Source organism: Carettochelys insculpta, chromosome 15 (genome assembly GCF_033958435.1).
Source record: "Carettochelys insculpta isolate YL-2023 chromosome 15, ASM3395843v1, whole genome shotgun sequence".
NCBI lineage: Eukaryota > Metazoa > Chordata > Testudines > Carettochelyidae > Carettochelys > Carettochelys insculpta.
This window is the reverse complement of record NC_134151.1, coordinates 3792628-3814656: the sequence shown is the minus strand read 5'-3', so window position 1 is coordinate 3814656 and position 22029 is coordinate 3792628. Positions and strand designations below refer to the sequence as shown.

Here is a 22029-nt window from a genome sequence, read left to right as displayed (position 1 = left end):
GCTTGTTCTGACATCTACTTGTGTAAACAAGTACTGCCTAAATTGTCTGGTTAGGAACTTGATCAGTTTTGACACCATGCATCACAGAATAGGGTTTAGGCAAATGTTACCTCTATCTTCCCGCTTTTAAGAACAAGAACAAAAACAAAAACACAGGCCCATTGTGAGAACAAGAACGTGGGTTTCTAAAAGTCATAGTCATAACTCTAAATGTCTTAAGGTTAGGCTTGTATTATAAGCTTGGCTTGATTTATTTTTTTCTAAAGTTATGAACATCTTTAGCTGCCAATTATTTGAGTGGGAGCTAAGGGTACTTAGAACTTCAGAAAAGGGAGCCAAACATATTTAAGAGCTTAATTTCAGGCACCCATCTAAACCAGTGTTGGGAAACTTTAAACCTGAATCAACCTAACATTTTAAGGAGTCTAGGTGAATGGAACCCTTTTGATAGAATATGGTAAAACTATTGAACAAAAAACTAAGTAGACAAGCTAACTTCATCTCTAGTGTGGAAAAATAAAAAAAAAAAAAAACTTTTCTGCAAGAATTAAGTTGTTAAAAATATCTGTAGGCTGGATTTTCAAAAGAATCTGAGGGAATTTGAAATTTGATGGGGAGTTGAGTGCCCAGTTTCTTTATATGTGAAAATTCCAGACAGAGTACACAGTCTAATTCAGTTTTACATTGTAAGAATAAACTTGTAAGCAAACTTCAAATACACATTTACTTCTAGCCTAGCCAGCCATTGATGAGGGGGGTGCTTGTTTACATTGATATAAATCTGTTTCCACTTCTTTTTTTAAAAGCTTAAAATGACCTTCCTTTCAGAAATTTGGTCTACTCTGATTTTAAGTAGTGAATGTTAGATACATAGTGTAATAACTTTGCTCTTGTTGTTAGTTCATGAGTCCTTAAGCATTTGTAGAGCAATTGTAGAGCCAACCCTGGGAGTTCATATCTTGTGAATCCTGTACAAAGTGATGTTCTTCTATTTAAAAAAAAACAGACAAAAAGAAATATAACCTCTGGCAGTGAGGGATCAGAGGTTTGCCCTGTTTTCTGATGTGTTTTGCATTGTTACTAAATTGTAACAGCCAAATGAGAAATTTGAGTTACCATTCTGTTCTTTAGCTGCAGGGTCACTGCAAATTCTGAGTTCTTGGAGACCATACAGTTAGCTTCAGATACTTCATCACTTTTTCCCGAGATGATGATTCACACATATTTTAAAATGGAAGAGTTTCCCATACTGAGTAAAATTTTTCTGGAGAACAGAGAATCCATTTTTGCAGAATTTAAATGTTTATATTTTTAAAACAAATTTAATCCTTGTGGTTGCAAAGAAAATATAGTTTATACAGTCTCAGGAAAATATAATTGTACTATATGTAATTGCTCCAGAACTTCGGCTGATGATCATGGGTTTTCTTGGTGGCAGCAGCATGGAATTAATAAGAGTTTTGTGAGTTTCTCTGATGCTTGTTCAGAACTCCATGATCAAGAGTGGAACTCAGAAATCCTGTTTATTTCATTCTGCACTTGCTTATGAAAGCTATGAGCAACAAGAGCAAGCATTGGAGCCTTTCATTTGGAAAGAACAAAAAGTGGTCATTGAGGGGAATAATAGAATAGTGGAGAGTTCCCCTTAATGGTCAGAGGACTGGGGGAGGAGAAAGGGAGAACCCCTTCCTTTCAGTAGCTGTAGTCAGTCCTAGCTGAAATATCAGATACTTCCTGGCCAGAGACTGATGTGGAAAATTGAATGCCTAAATAATGTCATGGGACAGCCTCTTTATAGCAATCTCAGCAACCTTTCTTTTCTCATGGACTCAACTGGGTTTATCAGGTGATTATTAACTCTGTACCTGAGACCTTGATGTGAGTCACTTTTGTCCTTCCTCAGTACTCCTCTTTTGTATCTGACTCTGGCTAGTAGTTGTCTGATAGAGATGGTAAAGCATTGTGAAATGTGGTATTTTACTTGATCAGCTAAGTCCTATTTCAATGACCCAAGCAAATTAAAAAAAGTTTACCTTTTGGCTTTGGAGTCTTTTTCATATTGCAGGAGTTTGTTTAATTAAACATTTTTAGTGTTTAAATATTTGGCTTTATTTAACTCATTACTTTTAGTTATATCAAGTCCCTCTTCTCTTTATGTCTGTCCTTCAAGTACTTGAACAATTCTGTCTTCCCCTAATATAGTTGCCTGGCCTAGCAATGCATTTTCAGTTCTTTTAATCTTATGTCAGTCCCTCTAAAACCTAATGATTTTGTTTGCTCTTTTCTGAATTTCTTCACTTTTTCATCCTTTGGCTTTTGAGCTACCCACAACTGAATTCCATAATTGTAAGTATGTTGGCCTTTAAAGGTTTGAGGTGTAAAGCAGAGGTGTTAGAATAAAGATCTTAAGGCTATGAGGGAAACTTCTGGACTTCCAGGCTTAAAAAGGCTAACAGGCAGGCATACACTAATTTTCTTAGATAAGCTTTACATATCTGAGGCCAGATTCAAGCCCTTAAATTCAAGAGGACATTTTCCATCGGGCACTTTGCCAGTTTATAACAGTTTTAAAGTAGGTCAAATCTCATTGTATGTTTAAAGCACTACAAACAGTTACTTTTCTACACACAAGTACTTAAGTATCCCTGCACAGTAGAGTAGGTATATAACTTCTAAATAAATGGCTTGTTTTTTAAAAAAACCCACAATTATATGTTGTTAATTGTAACTGTTTACTTTGCTGCAGGAGTGGAACCACCATATCAATGGAGCAACCCACAGTCGACGTTGTCAGCTTCTTCTTGAAATGTATGAGTTTGAAATACCTTAAGCATCCTTGTGTAGCTAGCTATTAATTATATTTTTGCAGAGCAGGTTTAAAGAATTTACCTGGTGTGCACCGGAAAAACCAATACGTTTAGGCTGTGTCTACATTGAGCCCTAGTGCCAACAGTTTGATGCAAATGAGCAGCCTTGAACGTGCAAAATGGTGGATGTGCATATTCATGCAGCTAATTTGCATATTGTGACAGAGATCAAGCTGTGTAGATGGGGTTTTTGTCACCAGGACGCCAGTCTACATGTCTTGATTTCTGCCATAACATGCAAATTAGTTGTATGAATACGCACAGTAATCATGCAAATGAACTGCCATTTTGCATTTTTGCGACTGCTTATTTGCATCGAACAGTTGGTGCTAGGGCTCAGTGTAGACACAGCCTCATTGTTTTAGTCGTTACCCACAAGCATCTTCAAGCCGAAAGTAATTTAAATTTGTTGGAGAAAGGCAAATTAGATTTAACCCTTACAGTTGCTGAGTTGTAGGTGTTCAGTGTTTAGTTGCGGTACTTCCTAGTTGTGCTTGTAGAACACACTGCCAGGAAGTGCCTATTTTTTATGTAATGTAGACATGTACTACTTCTGTTATACTGTGGATTATTGCTAGATATTTGGTATTTTTCTTAAATAAACTTCCTAGTGTGAAAAAGCCCTTATCTTTTTCTCTTTAGTAGCATTGAAGTACTTGTGTCTGCTGTTGTATAAAATTGCATTGGTTTTATGGCTGCCAGTCCTGGTATTCAAAATATGGCTCTGTAATGTGTTCCTTGCCCTGCTTCCTGGGAATAATGCAAATTTGAAGTAGTTTTATAGATACTGTCCTTTGCAATCCCAATTTTAGATCTTATTTGTAAATGGGCTTTTTTTATTTAAAGATATCCAGAGTGGAATCCTGATAGTGATTCTGGACATGGAAGGTAAGTAAAAAACAAACAGTGCAAAATACACATTACTTTTACATTGGAACTATGTAATGCAATGAAATGATTAATTGTTTTTTCAACTTTGTCATCTACTGGCAATATTAAAATAATTCGGTGTCAACACAAGGATTCAGTTTTCCATTCAGGATAGGGTGCGTGCGTGCGTGCACGCTATCTGGACACTTGTCCATGACTGTTCCTGAGTCCAACTGAAAAGTAGCACTAAGTTAACTGTCTCGGCTCTCCCTGTGTAATTTGGCTCTGCGCCAGCCCCTCTATCTCCTAAGGAGCCCCTGAGCTGGCTGGCAGTGTGTTGCTGGCATGCGGGTCCTGCAGGGTGCAAGGCAGTAGGGTCCCCCTGGACTTGGCTCACATTAATATAAAAAATGTGTAAGTTGAGTCTGTGCAAATGGAGGTCTTCTGTTTATGATCAGTTTCTGCCTTGGAAATTTCACTGACCCAGAAAAGGATTGGGTTGAAGTGGCACAGTTGTGTTTAAAAAAAAGAAAAAATACTTATTTCTAAGGAACAACCCAACTTGCTAAAACTTTGACCTGACTTCTTCAGCAAATGCTAGGCACCTGAAAACTGGTGGGTGTGAAGCACTTTTACAAATGTCCACTTAATTCTTTTAGTTAAACTTCTAGTACAAGTAATTCATTTTTATCCAAAAAAAAAATGCAGAAGTACATTTTCATTACTACTATCTAGTAATGTTTTAAATTTAGTTGTAATAATAATAGTGTAACCATTAGTGAAAGTGCCAGTTAAGCTTTTATATCACCACACATCTGATGGTCTACCAGAGCTGTAAATGAACAACTTGTACCATTGGAAGAAGTAGAGTTGGTCCCTCCCACCCCAGGCATGTGATACAGCGCTTGCTCTATCCCTGGTATATCCTAAGAAAGGAATTTATTGTTAAGGCATTATATGTAGAGAAGAACGTCTTTTAAATCCACTCTTTAGCTCTGTAGAACAGCATTGGCCAATTTTATTTGGCCAAAGAACCCTTTTAAACTCAGAATAATTTGCGGAATCCTATTCCCAGGCTCTGCCTCCCATTCCCAAGCTTTACCCGCCATCCTGCAAACCTGCCCCCACATCCCAAGGGTTAACCTCTCTCAGCCCCAAACACCCCCCCCACACCTGTCCCCAGGATTAACTAGCCTCCACCAGAGACTGGCCCGTGGGACTGATCCGTCCATGGTGCTGTCTGGGAAGCCTACGCTGGGCAGCCGCATGCTGCCAGCGGAATGAAGGCTGGTATGGAGTTGTTCCACCAGCGGGGGTGAGCTGAGCCACGCTCACTGGAGGGGTGTTGCTGGTTTGGGTAGCGGGGTGAGTGAGGGCCTCTCTGCAGCTTCTTGCCCTACTGCTGCTAAAATAATGGAATTAAATTCTGTTGGCTTAATGGCCAGATTCCCTCCTGCCAGCTGTTAAACCAATTAAATTTAGTTTTACAATACTGTTTCAGCAGCAACAGGGCAGGGAGCAACAGAGGAATTTTCTCATGGAACCCCTATTTTCATTCCATGGAACACCATTTGGGAAACACTGGTGGAGAGGAAGCTTTTCGAGATGCAGAGAAGGGCCATATACCACTAACTTGAACAGGTTTCTGATTTTAAAAAAAATTCTAGCCCTTTAAGGTTGCAAAAATAATCTAAACATAAATGGCTTTTTTTTGAGCTCTTCTAACACCTACTAGCCAAAGGTGTCTGAAATAGATGAAGTTACAAAGCAGAATTTAGGAAAAACATCCTTGTTAGAAATCCCACCAGCCTCTGCATTCTCAACGCATGCTGAGAAGCTTCTGTCGCTGGATCTCATTAGCAGTTTTACACCTTCGTCTTTTGGGTCTACCTCTTGCTGCAGGATTAGTTCTCTGGCTATTGGGAAGCTATAGAATAGCTTACTGTGAGTTTGGGAGGTTTCTAAAATTGTAATTTTCCTCTCCCCTGCAGGAATGGTATCAAATCTGTTTGTGTTATGAGCATAACTTTCCTAGGGGCTTGAAAATTTTTTTTTTAAATATTAATATGCTTTGTTTTGTGTCTGCATTTCTAGGGGTGATCGGTCTATGTTACAGCAATCTACAAATCCTGCACCAGGAATTTTGGGACCTCCACCACCTCCATTTCATCTTGGACCACCGCTTGGGCCAAGAGGTAACATGAGTAAACAAATCTCTTCAATAAATGCTTCTCAAATTCCTGGTTACCTGAAATGTTGGATTCTGCTTCATAGCAAACGTAACTCTGTTGCATGATAGTTAAAACTTGACTTGGAAAACTAAATTAATGTTGCTGTAAGATCCTTCAAAGCAAGCCTGTTAATAGATTCAGTGTTGCTATAGGCTCCTATATAATGAGGTTTGCATCTAAAATCTCAGCCATAATGTTACATTAATACATTTGCCCTTAATAAAATGTTTCAGCTCTTTTGTGTATGAACAAGTATGGGAGCTGTGTCACCATAGAAGATCGACTAGATTTCACTTACGAAAGCCGTGTCCATGCATACCCTGAGTGACTTCAGCAGTGTTTTCCGGATTGTTGTCTAAAATCAGTTGTTCCCAACCCTTTTCGGATCAGGACCTATTTGAAAAATGTGATGGCCTTTAGTGGTCTAGAAATTCTCCAAGATGTCTCCTATTGGGGGTTTGGAGCAAAGTTTCCGGAAGCTCAAGGCAGATTTGAAAACATAGGAACTCTCCATCAGCAGTTGGGGTTAAGGGGGAAATAGCAAGGTGACAGCCCCCTGCTACCTGGAGGAAAAGATTTAAGGAATGGGAGGATTTGAACAATTTGGAGATAAATGGGGAGGTTTGCGGGAGGAAGTGGAAGTACTTTGGGGAAGATCTGGGGACAAGGTTGAGTGGGATAACAAAAGGGATCTCCTGGGTGTGTTGCTGGTGTGCGGAGTTTGAGGGTTCTGGGCTGGGAAGTGGAACATAGGGTATGTCAGATAGGATGTAGCCAGGCTGCTGGGCTAGGAGAACATTGAGGGAGGTACTTGATGGAGAACGTGAAACCAGCCACTTTCTTCCTGCTCCTATTCTTCGTAGTGGACAGGACTTGTCTTCCTGCTCCTGGGTATTGTGTGGTTGCTGTGCCACTCAGGTTTGGTCGAGGTGGCATTGTGACCTGATGCATGGGTTTTCAGTGTCACTTGGGCAAATGGGGCCCGACCAGCCTACGGCTCTGATAGAGAGGCACCTAGACCAAGCCTGAATAATACTGTGACCCCATGAGTCAGGTTGCAATACCCAGAGCAGGGAGCTGAACTTAGCTTGTGCTGTGGGCCTTTGACACATTCTGGTGACCCCAGTTTTGTGTGACAAATTGCAAATTTTACTTCTTAAAGTTTACCTTAAAATATTGTGTTGATTTCTTATAAATATATAGTAATTTGAATTATATTTTTGAAATAAGTCCATAGTATGTAATTACAAGTGATCTCTAACTTAGTACCATTTTAAAAGATGAAACGGCAGCAGTAACAACAATACATTTAAGTGTTTCTTCTGTACTTCTAATCTCTCATAAAGGAGCTGGAAATGGTAACATGCCAGGACCACGACATATGCAGAAAGACAGAATGGTTAGTATTACAAATTACTATTCTAACAATCAGTTTTATTAAAATAGTAGTATCCAGCTATGCTAACGTGAGGTTTGCCTGTTTTAATAAGATACTCTCCAGCAGGAAATTAGGTGCCTTTGGGAGATAGTGGAATTATTTTTATTTCTGTGATGGTCCCATTGGGCTGTGGATGCCACGTTCATGTGCACATGTACATAATTCCTGTGCAAAAGAGCTTACAATTTAAATGGACAAAAGAGATGGTAGGGAAAACAGGCACTGGAAGGTGACTTACCTACATCGGATCACATGGCATGTTTCTAGTTCAGCCAGGGATAGAAGCCAGGTCTCTGGTTCACAGCTGTTTGCCCATGGGACCAAACTGCCTTTGTAAAAGCTTTCATATCTAGCTCACTTGAGTACGGTATAAGTAGGTAGTGATGGTCGCTGCAAGTGTGATTTGGTGTCAGTTGTAAAATAAACTGGTACTCACTCCACATACCCGACAGTCATAGGAACCTCATTGCTGTTGGTACCAAATGGCAATTTTGTTAGTAGTCTTAGTAAAGAGGTCAAGAATTTGAAGACATCTGGAGGCAAATGCTGCTTTTGAGGTAGTCCTTCAAACCTGGTATTGAGGCATAGCGTGCAGTTCTCTTAGCCATTCTATGCTTAATCATAACTAACCATAAAACCTTGAAAAAACAGGTTTATAACAGCTTTGTAAGAGGGTTTCTTACCGGAAGAGTGACACACTAGCGGTTGATCCTCTGAGATTTGATTTAGCATGCCTAGTGGGGCTGTGCTATATTGAACAGTAGGGGTACCGCTATTGACCCTGATACTCCTTGCTGCAAGGAATAAGGGAAGTCAACAGGAGAGTTTCTCCCATTCACCTCCCGCTGGGGGAGCAGTGGCAGAAATCAGTGTAAGATATGTTAAACTCTGGCTATGCAATTCTCATAGCTGGATTTGCATATCTTAAATCGATTTCTCTCCTGTCTGCCAGCGTAGACCTGAGTTTTACAATTCTGGTAGTTGCATACCCAGGGGACAGGCCATGCGAAATGGAGATGGAGGGGGTGGTTTGTCTGATTTCTCCCCCCCACCCCCTTAAGTTCCTTGAAGCATCAAGCATTAAACTTGAGTGGAGTAGTCTAGTACATCAGAACAAACCAGCAGTAATGTAGCACTTTAAAGGTTTTATTTGGTGATGAGCTTTTGTAGGATAGAATGAAGTGGGTCTGTCCCATGAAAGCTCATCACCAAATAAATTATTTTGTTAATCTTTAAAGGGCTACATTTCTGCTGAATTGTTTTGTTAGTCTGTTACTATTCTGGCACATCAGTTAATCTTAGTTTGGGCTGTAGCAAGGGACACAGGCATCTGTACATTAGAATGTTCTCCATTGTTTTGAGCGTTTTGGTCTTACTGTTAGCACATTGTGTAAAGCTGACACGTGCACTAATTTTTCTGGTGTCTTTAAAATCACCGTTAAAACTGGTAAAGCACATGTAAAAGACTTAAATTTTTTCTGTGCTGCTGGTGGTGTACCTCTCAATTTTCGGTGGTAGTCATTTACTATTAGTCTTAAATTCATTTTAACTTAAGATTTTATTTACGTAGTGGACATGATCTTGCACGTGCTTCAAAGAATCTGTCTTTTTTTAAATGGCGAGTGTAAAATATTACTTGGGTAAATTTTTTTTCTTTCAAAGTTGCTATAGGATGTTGAAGCAAACAGCTTATCTTTTTTAAAAAGGTTTGTCTGTTGCAGTAAGAATATTTTTCGTTGACTACTCTCTTAGAATCTTAACACGAGTAGCTGTTAGTCTGTATTCTAACAAAACAAAACCAAACCAGTCATGTAGCACTTTAAAGACTAACAAAATGATTTATCAGGTGATGAGCTTTCATGGGGGCAGACCCACTTCTTCAGATCGATAACATTTCCAGTACAGACTGACAGTTACATAGTACAAAGATTTTTAAAAAATTGCAATAAAAATCTAGAATCTGTAAGTTTAATCCATCAGTTACCTTATTTCCTCATCTGTATGATTGTTGTCACAATCCCCCATGTGACTGGGCACCACAGTGTTAATGAGAACCAACTTTTCTACCCACTGTGGGTCTGGGCAGTATCTAGATGGTGTTCTAGGTCAAGTTTGGAAAATACATTTCCAGGATGCAGGTTAGTCTTAGCCATTTTCTTGGGATAAGGAACTTCATAGTCCAACTGCCCTAGGCCTTGAAACTATTACTGAGACCTCCTAAGCTTCACCAGCTGCTTTGTATGTTCTCCAGTAGTCCAGCCCAGATGTGGGCTCTCTGGTTTACAACATAGCCCCTTTGGGGAACATGTGATAGTTCAAACAAAGAATACGGCCGGGCGGTCAGGGGCAGCGCCCACCAGCTGCCCCTGCTTTAAAGATCTTGACCACCTCCTTGGGCCCAAGGAGGTGGGACCCTTAGTGATGTACCTCAACACAGTGGACCAGCCGACGGAGCTGGAGCTGGAGGGGACCACCAGGCTGGGGAGGAGGAGGCAGGGCACATAGCCGCTCTCAGGGAACTGGTGGGAGTGGCTTGCCATGGAGCGACAAGCATGGGACCCGGTGACATCCAACCACACCCACCCCCCACTGTCCCCCTTGCATCCCCTCATCGCCCTCCCAGCAGTTCCGTCCCCTGCCCCAGTCCCACAGGGCTCTCTTCTCTCTCCCCCCCGCCCCCGCCCCCGGAGGCTGACCTTGAGGCTCTGTTCCCTACCCACCTCTTCCTGGCCAGCCTTGTCCACCTGGCCCACACCCTGCTGGCCAGCTGGAGGTCGAGCCCCCTCCCCCCATGCTGAGCCCGGTGCAAGCGTTGGGACTGCGTCTGAGATGCTCCCCTACCTCCCCGTGCCACCAGCCCTGGCGGGACCCCCGAACCTTGGGAGGAAGGGGTGTGCCGGGGCTCCTGGCCATCAAGCCCTGTGAAGGGGTGAGGCCCCCCGCCCTGTGCCCTGGCTCCCTGTTCACCCTCCTCCCCATTTAAATAGTTCTCCCTTTTCACCCTCCCCCCACATGTAAATAGTTCTTTCCACTTACCCTCCCCCCACATGTATATAGTTCCCCCTAGAAAATGAGGGGCACAGTTCTTCGAAGTAGATGGTTCATTTTATGGTTTAACCTGTGTCCACCGTGCATGGATGCTGGTGGGTGTGCATGTGTGTGCAGGGTGTGGGTGGGGGAGGAGTGTGCGGGGTGGGGGGTTACCGTGGCCCCTGCTGAAAGGGCTGGCACAGGGCCTCCCTTACACGCACCCTGTCAGGGTGGCATGGGGCGGCAGGGGGCTGTTCATACCTGTGCCCCGCCTTGGTGGCCTACCCCGCCTGTAGGACTTGTGTTTTGCCTCCATTGGGTTATGGAAGGTGCAGCAGGCCCCAACCACTGCCAGGACGTTGGGGAGGTGCATTTCTAGCCTGGTTTAAAGGCGTGTAAAGCTCCCCTTGAGGCGACCGAACGCCCGCTTGACGGTGTTCTGGGTGCGGTTCAGCCACTCATTGAAAAGGTCCTGGCTTGGCTGGGTGTGCCTGGTGTATGGCTGCATCAGCTAGGCCTGCAGGGGGTAGACTTCATCCGCCATGGTGCAGGGCAGCATTGACGTGTCCCCAGTGGGGAGCTCCTGCTGGGGGATGAAGGTCCCCTCAGCCATACAGTGTCCCCGCACTGAGTTCTGGAAGACCCTCACGTTGTGTGCACGGCTGGACCAGCCCAGGTAGATGTCCTGGAATCTGCCATTGGTGTTGACCAGGACTGCGGGACCACTGAGTGGTAGCCCTTGTGATTCACGTAGGCCCTGTGGCTGTGCTCTGGGGCCCAGATGGCAATGTGGGTGCCATCACGGGCCCCGAAGCAGTTGGGGAGGCCCAGCTCCTGCAATCTCCGGATGGCGTCATCCAGGTCCCTGACGTGAACCAACTGCCTCAGGAGCACCTTGTTGATCGCCCGGATGACCTGCAGGGCATAGGGGACACGCTCATGAGCATGGGGTGGGGTGCAGCTTGGCTGCCTGCACCTGTCCCCATCCCCGCCCCTGTCCTCGGAGTACCCATTCGTGCCCATCCCCACCCTGTCCCTGGGGTGCATGCCCTTCTCCCGATGGTGCCCATCGCCAGGCTGCCCCCCGCATGCCGTCTAGGTGTTCACTGGGCACGGCTTACGTTGATGAGGGTGGCCTCGATGGTGGCTTTGGCCCCCCCTCCCCCGAACTGGAGGCTGGTGGAGGCGATGGCCACCCTTTTTTGCAGCAGGAGCACCGGCCTCAGGTGTGTGTCCTGGTGCTGGAGGACTGGGGTGAGTCCGTGGCACAGCTCCAGGAATGTCCCCTTGGTCATCCTGAAGTTCTGTAGCCACCGGTCGTCACCCCAGTCCTCCAGCACCAGCTGGTCCCACGAGTTGCTGCTTGTGGGGAAGCTCCACAGGTGGCGGATGACCCAGGGGACTGGCTGGGGACATTGCACCTTGCGGATGGTGTTCAGAAGGGTGGCTATTGTGGTGGCTGCCTGGAGCTGCTGTAGCACAGTGGCCAGGACCACGGCCATGGTACTGGCCTCGGCTGTGATGGGGGGTTGGGGGGGGTGGGCGGGCGGGTGTTGCTGCTCGGGGTTCATGGGGGGGCCCAGGATGCCACCTCCGCTCGCGCGCTCTTGCCCTGGCTGGGGACAGGATTGCTAGCTCTCGGAGTGTGCGGGCTGAGATATGGGGGGGTGGCCCCAGAAGGGCTCATCCGCCATGCGACCTTGCCTGTGGCAATTCCTGTCCCTGCTCCTCCAAAAGAGTGCCCTGGCATGTGTGGATGCTCTCTTTTCGAAATTGTGCTGAGGGCCTTTTGAAAGAACAGGCTGAAACTTCGGTCCCCACTGGTGTGTGTGGACACTCTGTTTCGAAAGAGCCTCTTTCAGTGTTCTGTTTCGAAAGATGTTCTTTCAAAACAGAACTGTAGTGTAGACACAGCCCTGGTGTATAAAGCTTACTTATGTACTCCTGGAATTTGCCTTGTCCTGATGCATTTAGTTATGGGTAGAGACAACCATTTTAGGAATGTCCTATTTTTGTAGATATGGGGGCTGAAGTTCTTTGATAATATTGCTTTGTTAGTTGACGTCATTTCATTTCATGCTACTGATTTAACTTGACTAGTTACAATTTTCTGCTTCTATCAGGAAACAAGCAGAGTGGTTCACATTATGGATTTTCAGAGAGGGAAAAACTTGAGGTACCAGTTGCTGCAGCTTGTTGAGCCATTTGGAATAATTACAAATCATCTGATTCTAAACAAAATTAATGAGGTAAGTCTATTTAAATCTTTTGGTGGTATAATTGGTAATGATTACACTTCACTGGCATCAGTGAGCAGTTGGTGAACGTGGGCACTCTTTTGGAAAGTCTTTTACATTACAAATCCTAGTTGGTTATTTTAAATTTTTTTTTTTTTTTTTGTTTTGCTTGTTCTCTGACCAAGAGATTTGGGATTTTCCCTGTTCTCTGAAATATACTGGTTGTCATCTTGTCCTCATAGGACAGGAACATGTAAGGGAGGGATGGAGGGTTAACAGAATACTGTCAGTGTAACATTACATGTAACTTGTTCATAACTTTTTGATCAGAGTTTATAGCGACAATTTGTGTTGAACATCTACCATTGGTATATGCTTAGGTATAAATTGTGTGTAGCATATTAATTCTGTATGACCAGTTAATGCCCCACTATAAAAAGCTTTCACTTTTGCATCCCCTGATTGCATTTTAAAAAAGTGGTTACAAGGTAATCACTCCTAAAATGTGAATTGAAGAAAATGAAGAAATAAGTTATCTTCTACAATTTCAGGCATTTATTGAAATGTCCACCACTGAAGATGCCCAGGCTGCAGTGGAATATTACATGACAACACCAGCTCTAGTATTTGGCAAGCCAGTAAGAGTGCACTTATCCCATAAGTATAAAAGAATAAAGGTAAATTCAGTTTTGCATTTTAAAATTTTAATTTGTGTAATATATTTAATGTTATGCCATCTTAATGTTTTAGGTTTTGCGTTATTATTTTCAATTATAATGCAGCTAGTAAAAATCAGGAACTTAATCTCAGAATTTAATGTCAGATTTTATATAGTATTTATTTTTTATGATTTCACACATTCTTAATTTTAGAAACCAGAAGGGAAGCCTGACCAAAAAACTGAGCCACCAAAGCCAGAACCTGGTCGTGTGATTCACCTTAGTAACTTGCCTCATTCAGGATATTCTGACAATGCTGTAATCAAACTAGCCGAGCCGTATGGAAAAATAAAGAATTACATACTGATGAGAATGAAAAGCCAGGTAATTCATCCTAATTGACCTGAATGATCCAGGTATAATTAAATGAAAAGTTGAATAGATCTGCATGCAAGAAACCAGAGATTCTTTAAAGATTTTAGGTTCAGATCATCATTAAATGGTTTGTGAGAGCTCCAAAGTGGTCACAGTGTGAATATTTGAAAAACTAAGTTAACTTTTTTGAAGTAGGGAGAAATGTTTAAGGCAGAATAAGCCATTTGCAGTTGATTTGGATGATTGATACATGTATTTTGCCAGCTTTTTTTCTGATTCCATATAAGGAAACCACTGGAGAACATGGCAGAATATTGGGGTTGTTTCACATTATGGCAAATGGATCTCACTGTAAATTGTTAATGCAGGAGTGGGAAAGCTTATTCAGGCCCGGCGCCACTAACTTATAGACGAATCGGTCATGAGCCACATAAGTGAGAACCAAAAAGAAAAAAAAAAAAGAAAAACCCACCCTCACTTGTGTAGTCCCTAACTGTAGGGGTCCTGGGTGGGAGGGAGGATGCAGGAGTAGGCTGTGGGAGTGATGGGTGTTTTGGGCTGGAGTAGGGTACAGGAGAGGGCTGGTTTGGGTGTGTGGTTGGGAAGGGAGGGGGCAGGAACAGGATGGGGAAATAGGAGATGGGAGTGAGGGTCTGGATGGGGAAGTACAGAGTCTGGGTGCTGGGGGTTCAGCTTACGTGCTTACCCCTGGCTGCGCATGGCTGTGTGCTCTTTCCCGCTGCTCTGATTGGCTGGAATTCCAGCCAGTCAGAGCAGTGATATGAAACCTCTGGGCCATTCTGCTGAAGCTGCTGCCACTCCTGCTCCCTTTCCCACCCGGCTGAGGGAATAGTGGCAGCTGTTCCTGGAGCCATTTTGTGCTCTGCCCACCCATCTGGCAGATCCTGTTGTCTGGACCTGTCCCTGACTTGCATGGTCTGGCCTGGAAGGCTTGAGGCTCCAAACGTTCCACCCCACTGTGTGCCAGCTGCTATGAAGGGAAGCCCCAAGCTTTGGGGTCCAGATCCAGTCAGGCTGTGGTCCAGATCTGGGTTGGGGGTTCCCCACCCCTCTCCTAATGGTATGCCTCTAGTAAAAGGAATGGAAATGATAAGCATTCTAGATCTGTGAAACTGTGTAGTAATTGGGCAGAATAGTTAAGTTGTGATATATGTAAAAATCTGTGGGATCTTTACATTGATTAAAAATAGTGTCAAAACCCAGTTGTGGACTGCCAATGAAAATCTCAACAAATAATTACATAGAATAAAAAGCCCCTTTACTCCCTCGTTCCAAAGATAGGCAAGGTATACTTATGGCTCCTTAAGGCAGTGGTGTCTGATAGGAATTGAAAGATCTCCACACTTGTGGTTGTCATCTTTCCATATTCTCTGCATTTGCCCCCTTGCTCTAAATAAATGCCCCCCTGAGCCAGTCACTCCAAGCACCTCCCCTTCTCCAGAGTCAGGGACCCCCTAGCCCAGGAGTCAGCAACCTTTCCAAGGCAGAGTGCTGAAATTCGACCTTTTGACCTCTGTGTGGTCTAAAAGCCAGTGATACTCTTAAAAGTCACCTAATAGTCCTATTTAAACAGCTTCATTAATAAAGATACAGAGCTTTGCTGTTGAGCATGTAGGCTCTCCATCACTGCAGGATGCATATGTGTCTTTTTTGGTTCTCCAAAGGCAAATGTCAGAATTTTCTAAGTGGAGACCAGATTTGTGTAAGAAAGTCATAGTAAAAGTTGCACCAAAAGTTCACACGCCACATTCACATTTGCCACAATTCGAGAAGTAAATAGTATAGCTCTGTTTGCAGGTGGCTGGTACCCAAAGAGCTGTTTGCAGACATGCTTGTTTAATTTGCACAAGTATCCCTGGTAAATATTTGTGGATTTAATGGTGTTTGTTCTCCCTGTTCCCCAAAGATGAGCAAAAGCCAATGTGTCCTGGTGCAGTGCACTTACAATAGACTGGCTGGATAGGAGTGGGGCTCTGGATGTTTGCCAGTACCCTGTGCTGCGTGGCCGCAGCACATCTGTGCACTAGTCCTTGTGCTCAAAGATTTGGGCAGTTGTTGTCCCTGGTCAGCTCCAGTGCTTGGGCAAAGCTGGGTGGAGCAGTTCCCAGTGAGCTGGGGCCTTGGGCGGCTGACAGCATGGTCCGTCTGTGTTCTCCCCCCCCCCATGCACTCCCATGCCCTGACTTCTGCACCCTGCAAACCCCTGCCTAGGCCTCCCTACTCACTTGACCTCCGACCCCCATTACAAACAGGAGATCCACTGCAGGGGCTTGGGCTCCTGTCCTGATCCTGCACTCTGGCCAGAACCCTGTGGCAGGAGCTTGGGCTCCCATCCTGTTTCTGTGCTGCATCTACACAGGCAAGTTCTGTCTACAGAACAGGCATTTTGTTGAAAAAACTTGCCGAGTGTCTACATGGCTAAAGCACTCTGTTGAGAGTTAGTTGACACAGCTCTTCAGCTGGCAACTTTACCCCTGCTCCTGATCAGGAATAGCACCTCTGTCAACAGTGTTTTGTCGGCAGAGTGCTCATGTAGACGCTTCTGTTGACAGAGGGCTTCTGGTTCCCTGGGCAGCCCTGTTTGCAGAGCTTCTCATCAGCCATTCTGTCGAGAGAGGGCAGGGCAGTCTGGTTGCTGTCTGGCAGACCAACTTGCTCTTTCGAGCTGCTTTTATTTGTAAATGCACCCTCAAAGAGGTTTTGTTGAAATTTGTCTGGTTGACTTCTGTTGACAGAGGCTGCCCATGTAGACGTAGCAATACTGTCTTTCAGATTATTTCAAATCAGCTGAGCTCCTGATGTATAATTTCAGAACTTCTTGCAGTGGAAAATCTTGCTTAATTCTCAGCCTAAGAGCAACTAATTTATGTTAAGTAGAATGTAAAACTGAGGTGGCAGTGTGAAGAAAGTGGAAATACGATCAAATAGTGATATCAAAGTTGTAGGATTTAACCATGTTCCAGTTTAAATGATTTTCTATAATAGCACTGTTACAGATACTGCCTATGGTTTTTATATGAATTTTTTAATCCTTTTAGGCCTTCATAGAGATGGAAACTAGAGAAGATGCTTTGGCTATGGTTGAGCATTGTTCAAATAAAGCACTTTGGTTCCAAGGCAGATGTGTGAAGGTGGACTTGTCTGAAAAATACAAGAAGCTGGTACTGAGGGTAGGTACTGTTTTAAAATGGAAAAACTAAAGTGAAATGTTCTGTTATAGATAAGTAACAATAATAGGGCAGCTATCAAACTTGTTTATGTGTGATTGTAGCCCTTTGTAAACTGAAGGTTGCCCTTAAGCTTTACCTTTAGGTGTAGTAGATGTCAGTATTCAGTGTTCTGATGCAGCAGGTCATGAAACTGCTAGTGTGCTTGTATTACTGACAAAAACAAACTGTTTCCTTGGTAGATTGTTGAAGTGTAAGAATGGCTATACTAGGTTAGACCAATAGTCTGTCTAGTTTGTTATTCTAACAATAGCCAATGCCAGATGCTTCAGAAGGAAATGAGCAGAGCATTTATCAAGTGATCTTGTCATCCAGTCTCTGCATTTGGCAGACATAGCCACTGATGGATATAAGCGTGTTAGCCCAACTGGCTTTCTTCCACAAACTTTTAGCCAATTCCCATTTTTTTTAAGTCAGTTTATATTTTCTGGCTTTCACATCTTTTGTGTAAGAGTTCCACAAGTGGACCGTGTATTGTGATTTATTGTAATACAGAAAGGCTTCTGCTTGTTAATGTTTTTTAAAGCAGCAGAGTATGACTTGGAGTTTAGTTGAATGTGATCTCTTGTTACTCCTGTTCATATCGGAATCCTGTTCAGAATGTTCTCAACCATTTTTTCCTCAATTATCCACCAACTTTGAAGTTATATCTACCTATCTTTTTTCCACCTATTCTTTCTGCTGCTTCATTCTTGATTTCCTTCCTTTGATTTTTTTTTCCACAGTTGAAAGTCATATTAAGTATATTATACTCTAAATATCTCTTTAGAATAGAGCAGATTTTATTAGGGGGTTTTGCTGCTAAAACTTTAAGATAGAGTACTGAAATTCCCTTTTTATGGTATGTTGGATCCTAGACTTAAGGGAGGTGATACTAACTGCAGATGGCTGAATTTCTCATGAGCTTTTGTTGGTAAAAAGAATGCATTTGTGTAGATTCTTATGTGAGGCTAAACAGTGTAGCAGCAATTCTTAATGTTATTTCCAAAAAGAGAGAGAGAGACTGATTGACTTGCAAATACTGGCTTTTGCGGGGGGAGGAGAGGGCATTGCATTGCTTAGTGTAAAACAAATAAATGCACCTTTGAATTCTAAGACTTTCTACATCAGATTATAACTCCCAATGTAGACATAAGAACCAGATCACATTTTGATCTGAACATTTAAATATTGGGCTGATTGTAATAACTGCCTTGCATACCCTTTGCAGGCTTTCTTTTTTCCGACATCTTGCTAATTCATTCGTACAAACTCAGTAGACCTTGCAGTCCCTATTGATGAAACAGCCTCCTGTATAAGTCCTGGGCACATCTGATGCAAGGAAACTCTAAAGAGTGCAAGATTCAAATGAAGGATTTTGTGTCTGATGCTGTAGAAAGTAGCCAAAATTCAAAATTTTACGGAGGGTATCTTCAACATTAGTAGTAGCCTCAGAGGAGAAGTAAAAACTTTCAGAAAAAAGGGTAATGTTGGGTGGGCTTGGCCGAAGGTACCTTTTTATGGATTTCCTGTAACTAGAAACTTTAATATACAGGATTCTGTAAAACATATAGCAACATATTAAGTCATATGAATTGTGATGTCCCACCAATACAAAAAAATGCATCCTATATAAACTTAATGGGTCATGGACAAGTATTTCAGGACAAGGCCACAGTAGCGATTGACTTTTCTGTGTAATCAAGTCAGTCTGATAATTGCGTAAAGAGTTCAATAAGATGTGTTTATTTTTCAAAACTTCTATATAGGAAACATTGACACATTTCTGCTCATTTACATGACTAATGTAAATTTACTTGAACATTGTCTTGCAAGTATACCTATTTAAGAAGAACACATTTGTATGCACAGAGCATATTTCATTAAATTAATGTAATTTAAGGCTGCAATGAGTAATTTAAAGCTCTAATTACTAAGGTTCTTAGTCTGCTCTGACTAGCTTGACCTGGACACCTTGTTTGAGCTGTAAAAATCAGAATGGCATGTTTTTTCCCCCTTAATTGTTGTGTTTACATATCCTGCTCCTTAGTTTTGCAGATAGGGTATATGATGAAGGGACAGATCTTTCTTTCCATTATATTCCATATGTGTATTTTGCGGGTGCAGGGAGGAATATAAACAAGTGCTAATGCAAAGTTTTGAGGCACTGGATGGCAAGGATCAACTGTTCAGAGACCACCTCAAAATGAGTAGACTTGTGTAAAATCTGACAATCACTAACAGTTTATCTGCACTACAATGCACTTTTTGCAGTGTAGTGGATTGTGCCAAGTTCATATAGTTAACCAATACAGTAGATGTCCAGTGTTAATACAACACTGAAATGACAGTTCTGATTCTGGACTTTCAGTCTGCATTTAAAAGGAAAGACTTAATGTCACTGAAAGGCACTTTTGAAAAGTTAGCTTTCCACCTGCGGGGGGAAAATTAAAACAAACCCAGCTTCAACAGAGTCTGATTTGAACCTGCAAGGCTTATGCTACATGACTTGTACTATAGTAGTATAGGCGTTCCTGCTTGGGCTTTGACTCTTCCCTTACTGAGTTTTGAGGCTGCATCTGCATCACAAGATAAAATTGAATTTAAAGGAATTAGCTCAATATTAAAGCATCACTGTCTTCACTGTAAATACTATTAACTTGAATTAGTGAGCCCTAAATACTGTGACAAAGTCCCTTGTCAGCCTCTGTGGGTCCCTGCGCTTCCTGGCGGATCTGTGCTGCCTCAGAGACTCGGAGGCCCCCTTTTTGCCCAGGCCCTTCCAAAGGCAGGGGTCCCCGCTTAGCGAGCCACCCCCATCATAGGCCGGACCAGTATGGGGAAAATAATACCAGTCCCCTTGCAGGCCCGCGCCTGCTCCAGTAGCGTGATCCCTCTGGGGAAGGGTGGGGGGAGTCCAGACCCACTCTCTACCCTGGACTCTGGCCCAGGGTCCCTACGAGAACAAGAGGCAACCAGCAGGACCTTCACCCCTGCCCCAAAGTAGTAGCCTCACCCTGGGCCACTTCACCCACCACTTCCCCGTGGTACCTTCTTGCGCTGCTCCTCTGGTGAATCTTCCCACCTGCTACCAGATGGGGAGCATTTTATAGGGAGCACAGGGCCCATCTGACCAATGAGGGCCTGGGTCTAGACAGGGAACAGAAATGCATTGGCCCACCACCCAGTATACTGTCCTTCTAGAAGGCTCCGGAAGCTTCCAGGTAAGGGTCTACCACAATACCCATAACAAAATGTTGATATTACCAGAAAAGTGTAGCATCAGTTTCGAATAAAAGCTAATGTGGAAGTGCCATGTCTTCAATTGGAACTTATTAGCCTACAGAAATGTCCTATATGTATCCCACAAAGCTATGTGGTGACCCTCCTATGTATGGCCACTTCCTTCTGTGCTGCTCTCCATGCAGGTCACAGGAACCCCGTGAATTTTTGACTGAATTAAAATTTGAATTCTGCAGTGCCCAGGCCTGCAAATATAATGGTCCGGACGCACAGATGACAGAACTGTGTGGAGGTGTGGACAGGGCTGATAGCACAGCTGCCCGCTGCTATGCCAACGTCCGCAGAGGGGGGACAGCACAGGAAGCCCTGGCGGGTTTGGGGGAATGCTGAGTTCTGTCGCCGGATGTTCTGAATTCTGGGACAGTGCTTTGCATTCTGGGATTCTAACATGAAACACCCACAAGCAGTTGGGGCTAAGGCACTATGGGATAGGTACTCTCAATGCACTGCTTATGCTGTCCAACTTCTTACGGCAATGGGGACACAAACTTGACATGGAAAATTGGTGGGTCAAATTTCAAATTTGTGGACACAAATTTGAATTCATAAGAACGAGGTTAAAAAATGAAATTTATTAAAAATTGGATTTATCTCATAGTATAGATGTAGCCTCGGCATCTAGGTAGAAACATCAGCACTGCTGTTTTTAGCTTCATAACATAAGGTAAGGCTCTGAGACTCCCTGCCTTGGGCTTCTTGGTTTGCGTTTTTCTCTTTTCATTGTAGGCGTACCCTTTTAAGAGACGGAGGAGAAAATAGACCAAAGGTGTGAAAAAAGGAAAGGGGCTGTTGCTATCAAAAGGAGAATAATGTTGAAGTTCTTAAGCCTTTAAGCCATTTGTTTGGCAATTTATAGGACTAATTAATATAACAGCATTATCTGGTGCTAGGGAAGAACCATCACTGGAGTTTTCTCCATAATATGTTCAGGAATGGTGAAAACATTAGCCATGGGCAGTGAAGTTCAGCAGCCAAGGTGCAATCCATGCTCTGAATCCTTCTACAACTGTGTTAATTCTTAATATATACCTGCCAGAACTTATGAAAGCTTCTTTTTGTTTCTTAGATTCCCAACAAAGGAGTTGAATTACTGAAAAAAGATAAAACTAGGTAATGTCTTTAAATATAACTTATTAAAAACCCCAGATTGTAATAGTTAAACCAAAACGTAATGAAAATATTTTTCTCATTTACAGAAAGAGGACATACTCTCCAGATAGTAAAGATTCTCCAAGTGATAAAAAATCTAAGACAGATGGAACTCAGAAAACTGAAAGTGGCAGTGCTGAAGATAAAGATAAAGAGGAGAAACAGGATGATGATGCTGAGAAATCAGCTGCAAAGGGCAGTGAACAAGCAGACCAAGATGAACCCAATTTACTTCTTGAATCTGAAGATGAGCTGCTAGTGGATGAAGAAGAAGCAGCAGCACTTCTAGAAAGTGGCAGCTCAGCAGGAGATGATGCAGACGTTGCTAACTTAGGTGATGTGGCAGCTGAAGAAAAAAAGGATGCAGCAGATGACACTAATGCTAAAACTGAAGGAAACATTGGAGCTACCCCAGCAGCAAAGAAAAAACTTAAAAAGGTAACATGGGGCAACCTTCTATATATAATTTGTTTCAGTTCTTTAGTGTAGGACTTTAACACCTACTCTTCTGGAAAGAAACAAATTCTTTTTGACTTTTCTGTGAAGAAAGAATGTGGTGCTGATTTGAAATCAGATATCCGAAATAGGGTGGATAGAAATAAAAACAATCTTAGTTGAATACACTTTTCTCAATGTGTGTGTG

At 43.0% G+C, this 22029-nt stretch overlaps 1 protein-coding gene across 4 annotated transcripts in view; it reads left to right on the top strand.

Annotated features, from left to right (window-relative positions):
* MATR3 (matrin 3) overlaps positions 1-22029 on the top strand; it is a 63067-nt gene that overhangs the window by 29201 nt on the left and 11837 nt on the right. For all 4 annotated transcript variants that reach the window (XM_075009661.1, XM_075009658.1, XM_075009660.1 and 1 more), the window contains 10 exons: positions 2747-2808; positions 3714-3755; positions 5832-5932; positions 7315-7367; positions 12560-12685; positions 13225-13350; positions 13546-13716; positions 16767-16898; positions 21304-21347; positions 21434-21824. In XM_075009661.1, coding sequence (XP_074865762.1) covers positions 2747-2808; positions 3714-3755; positions 5832-5932; positions 7315-7367; positions 12560-12685; positions 13225-13350; positions 13546-13716; positions 16767-16898; positions 21304-21347; positions 21434-21824 — 1248 coding nt within the window. The remainder of the gene's footprint in view (positions 1-2746; positions 2809-3713; positions 3756-5831; positions 5933-7314; positions 7368-12559; positions 12686-13224; positions 13351-13545; positions 13717-16766; positions 16899-21303; positions 21348-21433; positions 21825-22029) is intronic.